The sequence below is a fragment of the Phragmites australis genome, chromosome 9 (genome assembly GCF_958298935.1).
Source record: "Phragmites australis chromosome 9, lpPhrAust1.1, whole genome shotgun sequence".
Classification (NCBI taxonomy): domain Eukaryota; kingdom Viridiplantae; phylum Streptophyta; class Magnoliopsida; order Poales; family Poaceae; genus Phragmites; species Phragmites australis.
In genome coordinates this window covers 22,961,373-22,976,323 of record NC_084929.1, presented here as the reverse complement: position 1 = coordinate 22,976,323, position 14,951 = coordinate 22,961,373, and the positions used below count along the sequence as shown (strand labels likewise).

General features: G+C 39.1%; 1 protein-coding gene across 1 annotated transcript; it reads right to left on the bottom strand.

Annotated features, from left to right (window-relative positions):
* Nucleotides 1-285: 285 nt before the first annotated feature.
* On the bottom strand, nt 286-8,190 carry LOC133928823 (NAD-capped RNA hydrolase DXO1-like). The gene is made up of 14 exons (XM_062375318.1): nt 7,699-8,190; nt 6,244-6,473; nt 6,088-6,153; nt 5,861-5,939; nt 5,259-5,341; nt 5,151-5,174; nt 4,778-4,899; nt 3,640-3,841; nt 3,499-3,552; nt 3,049-3,095; nt 2,657-2,741; nt 1,021-1,084; nt 780-887; nt 286-698 (listed from the first exon to the last, which is right to left on the bottom strand). The coding sequence occupies exons 1-14, from the start codon at nt 8,093-8,095 to the stop codon at nt 604-606; spliced, it is 1,656 nt and encodes a 551-aa protein (XP_062231302.1). The 5' UTR covers nt 8,096-8,190; the 3' UTR covers nt 286-603.
* Nucleotides 8,191-14,951: the final 6,761 nt, after the last annotated feature.

Sequence of the window (14,951 nt, the reverse complement as noted above, 5' to 3'; positions counted from 1 at the left end):
GGCAGACATGCTTTAGCCATTCACGTTCAAAAACTCAAAATGAGAATTTTGGTCTCGAAACCTCTGCGCCTTTTTAATATAAAAGTATTAGGGACTGCACCTCTCAAAATCAAATATGAACTAGCATTTTGAAAAGAAAAAAAAGAAAAGTCGCAATGAGTACTTCAAGAAACTTACTCGATTTCATAGCACTATAAACAATGACACAAACTGACTTTTAGAACTTGTATTAATGTAGGTTTGCGACTGCAACTCAAAATGGTAGGGAAGCATAAAACCATCCACAGCCACGCACCATTCCAATCATCATTCACTCATTTGTGATTTATTATTTGAAATCTCTAACATATGAAAATTTCTGTTTACATAACTTCACAGGACTATAACAATTTGGATATTCAACATTCGCACCGTCATTGATACAGATGTCACATAGTTGGTGGCAGGAACTAGTAGCGTAGCACTATAGCTCTTCATTTGTTTAATTTATAAAATAATATTACCATCGAAGTACGATGTTTGATTGGTTCAAAATTTCTTTGGTCACTCAGAGTAAACCATGGATGTAGCCGCTCCCAGTGATCGACTACATATCACAGGATGTCAGGATGTCGTCAGTTCTTGATGCATCAGCTCATCCCACTTCGTAATTGGAGTAAAGCAAGTTGCGAGTTCAACCATTCTAAGACACAGCACCGCTAAAATTGGAGCATGTGGATCTTTCTCAAGCAGTTGTCATCGCCAGAATTATGTCTATAAATGAATCTAGTCTGCTGCACCTGAGAGCTGCTGCACATGCAATGTTATGGCTTCAGGGCAGGGAGACTGAACGCGTAGAAGTTCCAAGCGATTAAATGGATGTACAAATTGTAGAACGTAGTCTTCATCTGTAAGACATGGGGACAAACAATAACATGCATGCAAAGGCACGTAGTCGAGAAATCAACATTATGAATGTGTGTATATATACAAAAATTGTCAAATGAAAGCGCAACTACTTAAAGGTAAAGAAATTCTTACTCTCTCTGACAGTCCCATACAGCCAGCATAAGACCTCATCAGCAAAGGCCAGGCAGACGCCACCCTGAAGTGCAGAGAGATTATTAATACTAATCAAGACATGTTACATTTCAAATGCAAGAAAGTAACTGCAAAATCACATATTTAATTCAAACAAAATTCTGGAGAAAGCCATTTCGATTCTCAAGTTTTCACGAGATTTCATTCTCCAACTACCAATACTGGATCAAATAGCCCCCCTAACCCTAAACCGCTGTGGTATTATGATGAGGTGTCATCCTAGTTGTCAGTAAAATGGAGGTGACCTGGAATCCTGATCTTTCCTTTATCTCCTTTCTCCCCTTCTTCCCAACCATACCATACTCACACTCTCCCTCCATGATCAAGCTTGCCCAGAGGCAGCCTCCGAGCTCTGCCACCGGCTGACACAACTTCCAACCACTTGCATGTTTACCCATCCGTTGCAAAAAGGTGACACTATCACCACACACACATGCGCAAATCAAGTAGTAGATGAATGATAGAATCAGCAATCCGTATAGATGAAGCATGCACAGCGAGGTCGGATTGGGACAATGGTGCTGCGAGATCAGGTTAGGATGGCGGCCATCTTCACCCGCTCGCCATGCACCACGTCCGAGCTTGCACTAGCTTCCACAGCTCGCTCTGTGTGAGAGCAGCCTCCCGGTCGGTCAGATCAAACTACCCCCGCCACTGCAGCACCATGTCACAGTTCCACAACCCGTTCGCTTGGCAGGCCGCTTGGAGCTCGCCATTTCCTTGGCTAGCCAGACACCTGCCTGCCACTGCATCCATGGTGTGCAGCTAGGCACAAGGCTGAGTCTCAGATATAGAGAGCAAGAGGGAGTGGGAAAAGGAAGAAAGGGTCGTTTCCTATTTATTTGCTAAATCATTGAAGCCATGTCAATTGGATGGATGATTATACTTCCATGTAAGACAAAAAAACAGGGAATCATGTGCAGGCATTGATCCGATACCGATAGTTGGAGATGAAATTTAAATGATTTTGGAGTTGAGGGTAAAAATTAGACTCCGCATAAGGTGAGGGACCAAAAGTGGAATTTCCTGCATACTTCCTCTAGTAAAAAATGGGATGCATGCGATTCAAACATTTTAAACTTTGGCTATAAAGATCATTACCAATATCTAAATTGGACGTACGAAACTGATGTGTAGATTTGTCTTGAAAAGTACATTCATAATAATAGATAAAAGCAAAGCCACTTGTACATGTAATATAGTTTAGCTTCCCAACTTTCCAAGAGACTTGAGAATTGTGCAGAGGACATTGCAATGAGGATGGACTGGTCTGAATTTGAAAGTTACTAGGTTTTGTATATACGTCACAGTACAAGTAACTGATCAAAGTTGCATTTAGGAGACCTTGTTGATGTCAAAAATATCATTTATTGGTGATTGGAGGGAGTGTTATAGTATGTTATATGCAAGCGATGTAATGTGAACTAGGGTAGTGTATCGAACAAAGGTGTACACTCTTTCCCTTTAATAGATTAGAAGATTCACAATCAGTTTTGATGTTATGCTTCCGGTTCTCCATTCAACATTGCTAAATTCCTCCACTGCTGATAAATAATAGAACAATTATTTAACATACCTGCCAGTAGTTCTTTGCCTTCACCTTTTGTGTAATATCTTTGGTTCTAAGTCTTTCAGTTCGTACAAGTATGCCAGCATCATTCCTACAGGCCAAAAAAATGTGCAGGGCGAAACTTAACCCAGTTTAAACCAGTACAGATCACTAGAGGCAATGTAAATATCTCACTGGAAGCATTTGGCCCATGTGATAGCATTAGAATTTGGAAGTCCTAATGGAATCAACTATCAAGATCCAATGCTACTGTTAGCAACAGCTTTTGAATTTATAATCATATCAACACGATTTTATTTCAGCAGTCAGATTTAATTGCACAATGCCAGGTGACAAAGTTCTATAGGCCAGAATCCTGTGATAATGTAGGGAAAAGCACAATGAAGAGTCAATGCTACCTGAATCCCACAACAACGTAAGGAACACCAGCAAGGAATGATTGAATCTGCAATTTATAGACAAGTAAAAAAATATATATTTCAAGATATAGAAGTTATAACTGCTGAAAATAAAATGCTAAGCTGCTGAAAAGTCATGGTGTACAGACTCGTAACGAGATTGCTATGGTATCATCTACCTCACTTTACAGTGCAAGGAGCAAATTTAAGGTCAACGCATAACAAAGTAAAGGAAATAATTGTGTATGAAAATATAATAAAGAAACATTTGTTTAAGAGACAAATCAGTATCCAAATCAAATTTCATACTGCAGAAGAGAACAAGAAAATGCACAGATAGTTACGAGAAGACTTCAAATATCATAATACAACAGCAAAGAAAAAATAGCAGGAGTAAGACAAGGAACCTAAGTAGTTCAAAGGAGGGAAAACAAGAGGACTGTAAATTACCCAAAACCTAAGTAGCTTTTCTTTCTCATATGCTTCCACCGTATGGTACTCCAGCTGTTACACATCAAGTTCAAAGATAGTATCTTAATTACATAAATATGGTAGCAGAACTTAACAATTCATGAAAATAATAATAATAACCTCTCTGCTTGTTTTCAACTCCACGTAGAACCGCTTGCCATCAACGGTTATATCACAGCAGTCCATCTCAGCTCCCATGATAATGCGATGTGCACCAAGTTTTGTCTTTATTACAGAACAGAACTCTACATTTGCATCAATACCTCTTCCATCCTCGCCGTTTTCAGTGGCAAGGTTTTCAAAAGAATAACCCCAATAACATCTGAGAATCACAAATAGGAAAAGAAAGTAAAGGATCATCAGTACTATTATGGTTTGGATTCTTTTCCATGTTACGAAGGCAAGAATTATGAAAAACATCATGGTATAATTATTAAGCTATTTGTCAGAACATCAGCAGACAAAACACTAAAACAGCCAGGAGCCAATGGATGTGTATAAATAGTCAACAGAAGTCAACACTTGGTTCATTAAACACTGCCGGCATATCAAACTAGAATGCACATGAGTTGCTTTTGCAGCCCATGTTAAGCCTTATTGATTTTGATATTTCCCACAATGTCAAATGCCCAGATCACTAATCACTCCCTCCATTCTTTTTTAAATGGTCCTGTGGAATCCATGCGATCAAACTTTATATAATAGTAAAATCTGACCAAAATGGTCGGAACTATCTAGATTGACCATATGAGAACTATATTACTAGATTTATCGCTAAAGTATTGCATAATATTATTTCTAGTAGTATAGCCCACATAAAGTTATAAAAAGAATGGTCAGAGATTCAAAATTACATCTTTCCAAATTTCCTACTTCCCACCAAATATTAACACTTTAGACAAATATATCTTGTTGCATCACATGAGCAAATATGCCAACAAACTAAATCGGCATCGTGAAATTGAAATTGGACAGGATAACGATTGTGTTATAGAAAAATGCTCTAACTTGTAGGTCAAAATAGCATGTATTTGCTTTTCTTTTGCAGGTAAAATCACCACAAGACAACTCAATCCATCAGTGTATTTACATACTAAACTGCAATTAGTTTCTTTGTCCCTGAACCTTCCTATTGTCAGCGAGCACACTACTTACCGTACCATCACCATCTACTTGTACATCCAACTTTTGTTGTATGCATGAGTATGTGTGCATGGCTGCACGCACGGGGAGAGAAGAGAAGGGGGAGACAAATCACCTCCTGCGCTCCACCTCACTTTTTGGTCTTTCAGGGAGCTTATGAACATCAAGGTATACGACACCGCCTCTTTTGTGCACACCCATCTTCCATGGTTCTCTTAGGTAAGCAGTGGCCAATATCTGATGATAAAATAAGTTATTATAAAAGTTCTGTTGGAGAGTGACACTAGAAACATAAGAAAGAAAAGGTGGGGGAGGGGGTGTGGTTCTTCAGACAGTTTGCACCGAAAGGACCATACCAGCAACATTTTATTGTAAAGTCATTAGAAATGTAAGTAACAACAGCAATATTCTATTGTAAAGTCACTAGAAATGTAAGTAACAAAAGGGGGGAAATAAATTTTAGACAGTTTGCACTGGATGCATGATACCTTGTTGAGATTGTTGCGGTATGTCTGCAAGAAGAGCATACATTATCAGCAGGTCCAAGAAATTGTAGTAAGGAAAAAAAAAGAAGATTGGCATCAATGCAATGTTACCACAAAATGTATATTATTCTGAAGAGGTTTGTTTGAATTTCTTATGCATGCGAGAAGATAGCCAAATCCTTCAGAACCCAAATCTGACATTGAACCACATTCATCATGAAGCAACACCCTCAGATGCAATCAATTTCAAAAGGAAAGACAAACTTCCAAATACCAGAATTACTGTTTCTCAGGATCCACATGTAGAATACAAGAAATGGAACTTCTGAATTAAGTTTTCCTCTCCCTTTTCTCTCTATCAGAAACAACTGCTACTTAGATTCTTAAAGATGTATTTTCATTTATGTTTTTTTTCTAAATAAAACATAAATTATCCATTGTTGCCCAATATCCAACAGTAATATCCTTACTGCAACATAGACACATAGAACAGGATAAAAAAAAATCTCGCTCTAAATTATTTCTCTGTGTTACTATGTATATGCCCTAAGAAGTGGTCCATCCAGTGTAAGTTAATATATGTGATGACATATGCAAGAGAAATTTGTGAGACATAACAGAGACAACAACAAATTCATGCACTAAGAGTCTAAGAGCTGCAAATATCAACTAGGATGTCAAAAAGAAAAACACAAATTACAAAAGAAAGGTACCTCTCTTCTCTATAAATGATTCAAATCCTTTATTGAGATCCGCACCGACATAGTCACAAATTTCATGTTTGAAATACCTCTAAAATGGCGTATGGATGTTAGTATTACATCCAAATTTTAAGCCACGACTTAAAAGGAAAAGTAAAAAAAAATAGATAGATTTTTAGCATACAGATTTACTGGAAGGGAAGTGAAATTGATGCTAGTTAGTAACTTTGGGATCTTACCAAGCTGCGATCATTAAAATGCACATCCCCGCCCTCAACACGGCTTAAGCATGCAATCTCACAAGGCTGCATGAGTAACAAAGAACATGATTCCACAGAGACCAAAGACATTAAACAGAAATCAAAAGATGAAATGACCAAGGCAATATTATGCACCTCCTGAAAAGCAACAGCCTTTCTAGATAATGTTTCTTCACTCTTATTAAGCTTCATTTCTGAAACAAAACCTTCAATGTTACGCCCATTTCCATGTGAGAACCTCCCATAGCCAAAGTTGTGTCGCCCTGGATGGCCTCCTGGCCTCGGAAGAAGTGGTGGACCTCTGCCACCTCGTCCTCCGAAGCCTCCCCGAGAATGATTGTTAGTGTTACGAATTGCAGGAAGCACTACAAGAAAAGATGCATAATGAAATAAATTGTTAATAACCCCATCGTCCAACCTAGATCCATCCAAATTCTTAAAAGCATTAGCTGCACCAAGCCCCCTATATGTCAAGTATTTTGGCCATGAAAATAATCAGGTCATTCATCACATTCTTTATTGGGGAATTTGCATTCATACCACCACTTTAGATGCACTTTTCATCTATACCATCAGCTGTGTCAATGACATGTGGGGTCTGGTCCTACATGTCAATGACACAAGCTGGTGGTATAGATGAAAAATGTGTCTAAAGTGGTGGTATAGATGAAATTATTCCTTCTTTATTATAAAGCATGGGCATTTTCCTTCTCTAATGGAGTACTGGTAACTTGAATGGGTGTTAAACAGTAGACTTTGAGTTGTTGCATACAAAGCTTGTGTGTGATGTTCATTGCTATACCTCTGTCAGCAATATACCACAAATGAAACATGTAGTAAATTTTAGGGAGGTTCTTAACACAAGGATCATAGAATATGCCAAAAGTTGTAACTGTTCAATACATTGTGATTACGGGTTTACTCCCGATGGTGACCTTTAAGTTACATATCGTCAAGCATTCATGTCTCTAGTGATAGGTATTTTTAGGATAAAAAAATGACAATTCATTTCTCAAAAGATTAGATGGTCTTCTAGAGTCATAATTTACTGTTGTATCAGAATAGGAAATGAAGATGATCAAATGTATCCTTCTGAAGTAACCGCTATCAAAATTTGAGGCGAAGGACCTTGCACTAAATAGTCCAAACTTAAACTGTGATCATTCAAGTATTCTCCTCAACAGTTTTGCTTTAATGCTGCTGTAATTCAAAATCTCTCGTGGCGAAAGCCTAGGAATGAACAACCAAAACACTATTGGTCATGACCTACAACTGAAACTGAAACCTTGCCACATTAGGCCTGAAAGAAAGTTGAAAACAAAAAAGAAGGGGAAAAGCAAGCAAAAATCATGGACAAGAAGAATTCATCATGACTAGATCCTCAATTTGAAAAAGTCTACAATCTAAAAGCTCACCGCATCTCCCAAAACCCTACGAACAACCTACTCACAATAAAACCAATCATGAAACTTGGTAGGGCTCTGTAGTAGCTAATTCTGCTCACCAAACACAGAAGCTACTACCATTTAACCTAGAAACAGGTCTTAGGGCATTAGCAACCAATTTAACGAGTACTGACAAGAGGCGCACCTGGGACTAGGTAGTTGCTGCGCGCGGGGGTCCTGACGTACTCCTCGTTATCGGAGCCGAACAAATCCCTCTCTTCCTCTACCTCCTCGTCCTCCCCCCTCTCCTCATCCCGGTACCCGCTGGCGCCGACTCCCCTCGTCGCCGCGACGTCGAGCGGATCGTACTCGCCGCCGTCCCCATCGTCGGCTCCCTCTTCGCCCTCGCTGCCGCCGCTGCTGCGGCTGGAGGCGTCGCTGGAGGAAGAGGAGGACGCGGCGGCGGAGGACGACGAGGATGAGGACGGGGAGGAGGAGCCTGACGAGTCACCGCCGCCACCGTCGGCCTCGGCCTCGGCGCCGCCGTCGTGGACGTCGTAGTCCCCGTCGAAGACGTCGACGTCCTGCTCCGAGAAGTCCATGCCGCGCGCTGCGGGGGCCGGGGCGGGGGCAGAAAGGCTCTTCCTTTCTAGTCTGGTTGGGGCGGAACGGAGAAGGGCTGTAGTGGGATTTTGACACGGCAGAGGAGGGCGAAAGAAACCCCTGGATCGACGGGGATGCAAGGTTTACGTCCCCGTCAGACGGCGGTAACCGTGTTTTACCTTTGAAAATTGCTAGATGGCGGTAACCATGTTAACTATATAGTAACTTGGTGAAATTTGGTAAAAATAGATTGAATTTCATCCATTTTTAATTTTTTTAATTTTAAATTTATATTTGTTCGGTAACCGCTCAATTTATAAATGCGGTTCAGACCGAATCGTCCGGTAATCATGATAGTCGAGCGGTTATCGACGATATTTCAAACCCTACGAGAATGATATCCATCGGCTTTGATTAAGAAAGAGATCAGAATCCACTTATTTTGTGATAGGTAAACAGTACATGATGACAGGTAATATAGCAATTCTACTGTAGCAACAGCAGCATTTGCACCAAGTGTTTGTTCTTTTGTACTTAGCAAAATGGTGGTGTAGCAATCGATCTGACCCATCTAATTTCGATCTAACAGCTTACAAAAGAGTGATGTCACTGACTTTACCTGTTGTGAAATCAAGGAGGTATTTGTAATTGCCCCTAAAAATAATGAGACCATGCTTGCAAAACTGCCAAAATACCGGGGGATGGGAACTTAGCCAATGAATTTTTTGCAACCAACCTTCACTAGTACAGAATTTGGTCACCACTGTAGATTCAAAAAATACATAATTACTAGTTATTAAACCGGTAGTGATAATTATAGATTACCATTGTTGATATAGAATCGGTACTAATAATGAATATCAGTATTGATTCTTGAACTAATTTTACCAATTAATATACTTATCACTGCTGGTTCCAGTTATAAATCAGCAGTGATACTCAAAAAGAAGAGACAAGTGAGGACGGGCCCAAACAAGTCAAATACAAGCCAAAAGAAGCCGAGTAAGGAAGTCATCGACTATGTTTAGATTCATCTAGGATAGCCATATACCCCCTTATAACAGACTCAGATCAATACAAGTCAAACAGGACGTGGGGTTATTGTAGCATCTAACTCCTAGATAAGTGGTAAATATTTCGGTGATTAATGATAACGTATCGTTATAATTAACAAGTTTGTTTTGAAGGGTATCAAAAAATTTAACTCACAATTATAATTAACGTGTTTGGAGTTTGGTTATTTATGTTTATTGCAGACGGAGGTGCTGCACAATGATGTAATATTTTGGTCATAGCCTCTTTGAGGTGAAGGCCGGAACTCTCCATTATCTAAAAAAAATTGGGCATTCTTGGTCCCTAAGATGACTTTATGGACGATCAAAGGATATGAACATCAAAATTAAGAATCTTCTAGTTCTAAGTGTCACAAAGAGATAAAGAAAACTTAGAGTAGTATAGGCTCTATTTCTTAGTCTTTTGATTGTACTATTAGTGGAAAAGTAGTAGCTTGACCTAGATGAGTCTATACTTGGTTGGACGCACACTTGTGAAATTCTAGTACTAGATAGCTCAGAGAAGCCTATTGATAAGTTGTCAAGAAATTAGAACTCAAGAAAGGTTAAATTGGACGAGTCTAGAGAAAATTACATACGCGGGATGGTCCGATGCTCAGCAAATTGAACTCTCCTGAGTGTTCTGTTAGAAGAGGTGCTTCAAGTCAATACACCGGATGGTCCAGCATTGAGGTTGAAATACGCTGGAGCTTTTTATACGGAACCAAAGTTTTGTGCAGAAAATGTGGTTGTACACGCTAGATGGTCTGGCGTACACATGGTGACTTTAGCGGAGAAATTTTTTCAAAGAGGGTTTCACAGCCGGTCTGACGTGGTTGTGCACGTCGGATGGTCCGGCGTGCGTATAGGAGGTTCATCGGAGTGTTTCAAAGCAGTGACGGCTATTGGTAGCTGGCATCGTCTAGCTTTCAGAAAAGGGATGGTTTGATGTATGTGAGCTAGTGCGCGTCGGATCATCCAGCGTTCATAGAAAGTGTGGGTGTTTGGGCAATGATTAGATTTAGACCTCTAACCTATATATATCCCCTCATTCGGTCTCACTTTAATCTCTTGCAACCCAGAGGAGCTCATACTCTGTGTGTATCATCAAGAAGCAAGATATAGCACTAGAGTGATTTGCATAGTCCCTAATAGAAGATTAAGGACATCATTAGTACTTAGAGAGTAGAAAGTGTGCATCTAACTGAAGTTTATGCTTAATCTTGGTCAAGTAAAGCTATTGACTTGTTATTCTTGGTGGTTGGCAACACCTAGATGGTCTTTGGTGATTGGAGGTGTCTTTGTGAGCTCTTAGAGTTTTTATGGGAACCCCGAGAAGAGTTTACTTGGTTTGATGCTCGTCAATCCGAAGATGAAAAAGTGGTAATTATGAAGGAGTACTTGAGTCTTTGTGACTCAAGGGGGAGCGATATCCTTGATGGATGATCCAACGAGGACTAGGGGAGTGCCAACTCATCGATACCCCGAGAAGAAATTGGTGTCTTCTTGCTCATCTCTTTACTGTTTTGCATTTAGATTTGAGTATTTACTTTTTTGTAAGTTTTCAATTCCGCATTTACTTTGTGTTTTAACTTGTTTGTTTTCCTGTCTTCCTCTAGTTTGATCGTATAGTTGCTTTACCTTTCCTCTAAGTTAAGGTTGTTACTTGTTCTAGAATTCGGTAGAAGTTATTTTTAATCAGTGCCTAATTCATCCCCTCTCTTGGGCTATTCTATTATTTCAATTGGTATCAGAGTCTTGTGCTCTTGATAGGCTTAACATCCTAGAGAAATAGCTCACGGAAATGAAAATAGTGTGCCAAGGTTTCAGGGAAAGAACTTCACCTATTAGAAAGTTCACATAGCAAGCTATCTTGAGACTATTTTCTCCAAAGTTTGGCAAGCCACTTTCATTGGTTTGATCAACCTTTTACCGAACAACAAATTAGATAGAATGCTAAGGCTAAAAATATTGTATTTGAGGGAATTAGTAAAGATATTTTGTCTAGAGTAAGAAGTAAGGAATTCGCTCTTGATATTTGGACCGCTCTTTGTGAAATTCATGAGGGTTCTAGAAAAATCCAGGAGGAAAATATTATGTGTTTATGAATACTCTAAATCAATTTAAAATGTTTCCGGATGAGTTATGTAATGATATGTATTCTCACATAAATATGTTTATTGAGGAAATCAATTCTTTTTAATTTACTCAATTATCTCAAGAAGACATTATTCGTTGGATTTTGATGGTGCTTCTCAAGCCACAATACAACATTGTTATTTCTCTTCTTTATGAAAGGGACATCAATGATATGACCGTCACCGATACCGTTGAGAAGATTTGTGCTCATGAGATATTCTTGTTTAGATAGCAAGGTGATCAATCTCCATCTAAGAAGAATCTTGCTCTCAAGGCTATGATGGTTGACAAGGAAAATATTCAGATGCTTCCATCATCAAGTGAGAGTGATGATGATGATAATGATGATGATGATGATGACTCTAATACTGAGATTGCCCTCCTCATAAGAAGAACCACAAAGATGATATCCAAGTTAGGCAAGAAGGGCTACAACTATGATCTCAACAAGAACAAATTTCGCTCAAATAAATTTGACAATCTCAGTGGCAAAGATAAGAAGAAGTGCTACAATTGTGGTGACTATGACCATATATCATATAATTACCCTCACCTTGACAAGAGAAACAATAACAAGAGAAAGATCAATAATACAAGTGAGGATGAGGATAAGCACAAGAAGAAGAGCCAAGACAACAACAAGAAGAAGCTCTTAAAAAAGAAGGGTGGAGATCGCTTCCATCACATGATGTACATATCTCTTAAGAGGAAGCTCAAACTCAACCTCAAGATGTTAGACCACCTCAAGATACATCTCAAAAACCACAAGTGAAGCAAACTCATATTTCCAAGGATCATCCTATTGATTTGATCATTGGGAGTCCATCTAGGCGAGTAAGAACACCCTCTCATCAATATGCTTTATTTTGTGAACATTACTAGTTTATCTCTTGTTTGAATCCACACATGTAGATGAGGTTCTTTAAGGATCCAGATTTAGTGATTGCAATGCAAGAAGAACTCAATAACTTCACCCGCAATGAAGTATGGATTCTTAAAGAGATACCTCAAGATAAGAACATAATTAGAACCAAGTGGGTCTTCCGCAACAAGCAAGATGAACATGGTGTGGTTGTACGCAATAAGGCAAGACTTGTCGTGCAAGGATTTGCACAAGTTAAAGGGTTGAATTTTGGTAAAATATTTGCTCCCGTGGAAAGACTTGAAGTCATTCGTGTCCTTCTTATATTTGCTTCACATTATAACATTAAGCTTTATCAAATGAATGTGAAAAGTGCATTCTTAAATGACTTTATCAATGAACTCGTTTATGTTGAACAACCCCTCGATATCGAAGATCCTAGATCTCCTAATCATGTTTATAGGTTGCACAAGGCGCTTTATGGACTCAAGAAAGCCCTAAGAGCTTGGTATTAACGCCTACACGACTTCCTCATCAACCAAAGATTCAAGATCGGGAGGGTGAATATTACATTGTTCATAAAGATCATGATAATAAGCTTTTCTTATGTCAAATTTATGTTTATGATATAATATTTTGTTCAACTAGCAAAGAGTTTTGCAAGGAATTTTGGTGATATGATATCTAGGGAGTTCGAGATGTGGATAATTGATGAGCTCAACTACTTCCTCGGATTTCAAATCAAGCAAATGTAGGAAGGGACGTTTATTCATCAAGAGAAGTACACGAAGAACAAACTCAAGAAGTTCAAGATGGATGATAATGAGCCAATCAAGACTACAATGCCTACTAATGGACATCTTGACATGGATGAAATGGGTAAATAGGTTGACCAAAAACTTTATCATTTTATTATCAGGTCACTTCTTACCTTACCGCATTCAGACCCGATATTATGTTTAGTGTATGCATGTGCGCTCGCTTTCAAGCTAATCATAAGGAGTCGCATCTTAGCACGGTTAAAAGAATCCTTAGATACCTAAAGTATACACCTATCATAGGCTTGTGGTACCCCAAATACGCTAGTTTCTTACTCTTGGGATATTCAGATTCAGATTTTGCCGAATGCCGTGTGGATTGTAAGAGTACTTCAGGTGGGTGTCACTTGCTAGGGCGGTCCCTAGTTTTTATGGTGTTCTAAGAAGTAAAACTAGGTAGCCTTGTTCACCGCGGAAGCTGAATATATAGCCACTGGAGCATGTTGTGCTCAAATCTTTTATATGAAGTAAATCTTGTTATACTTTGGTATTCATCTAGAGAAGGTTTCACTCCTTTGTGATAATGAGAGTGCTATAAAACTTGCAAACAATCCCGTTCAACACTCTCGCACAAAAGCGCATTGATATCCATCATCACTTTCTTAAAGGTCATGTGGCTAAAAATTATATTTCCCTTAGCAGTTTAAGGTTGGAAGATCAATTGGCGGATATGTTCATAAAACCTCTAGATGAAGCTACATTTTGTAGATTACGAAATGAGTTGAATGTGATAGATGCTTTTAACGTTATGTGATGCCTTATCATATAGATGCATTCATGATAGGTATTTGTCTAACTTTCTCAAGATAGTGGTGAATATGGATTTTGCTTGAGTTGGTGGCCCCTAGTTTCACTCAAGGTATGTTGTTGGGTTCACCATAAAGAAGTTTGAGAAGAGAAGTAATATGATACGATAGATTTATTTTATGATATGCATTCACATGCCATATAACTTGCACTCATGTTTACTTTTATGCACTTGTTTTGTGTTGCATGTGCATTGACGGTAGATAGATCACTAAAGAGGATATCATTCTTTGAGATTGTTGTTTGCTCTCAATGTAGACATATACCTCTATAAGTGTGATTAAAAAGATGTTTGTGCTTAGTGCCTATTGAGTCATGTCCAAATGAATATAAAGTCTTGATATTTAAGTTCATAGGCAATATGGCTCATATATTTTCTTAGAGTTTTCTCCCTCTTTTCTTTTTGGTTTTTATTGCCTATTGCGAAAATTATATATGGTATAGTCTTTTTGGGCAAATATTTGCAAATGAGTGTTTGGGTGGGTAAGATCTTCACTCAAACTGGTCCAAACATGTGTTTTTGTTGTGTTTACTTGAAGTTGGACTCAGTTAGAGACTTTAGTTTAGTAGGGAGCTTTTCTTCTCACCGGATAGTCCAACGACCCCTGCTTTTCTTCTCAGCGGACCATCCAGCGCTCTGTGCTCTATCAGTTCTGTAGAATCCATGGAAAAAGGTCTGACGCTTGCTCACAATTCTTCACTAGACCTTCCGACGCTCCAGTCAGTGGTTGCCTCTTATATGTTTTGGAAAACAGTCCGGTATTTGTAAAAGTTCACTCTTCGGACCTTCCAGCATTTAGAAGTCAATTTATACTCAAAAAAGGTCTGGCATTTAGTGCTATGGTCAACAAATATTCCAGCATGTAAAAATCAATTTTAGCTCAGTTTGGAAAGTGTTCTGGAAATATAGGTCTAGCGTATTCTCTTCGGCGCTCACATGTTCAGCAGCATATTGCCCGATGTTCACGTTCTTCACGTGACCTACCTGTCATATAAGCTTTCATCCTCAGGCATTTTCTCACTTGTTTTGATCTGCACCGCCTATACCCCTTCGTCCTCTCACCAACTTGCCGCCGCCGCTCCACCCCAGCAGCTAGTGCCGTCATCAGCAGCCCCTCACCGCCCGCTTTGTTCTCACCATTCACCGTCACAGCTCATCCATCATCGCCCCACCATT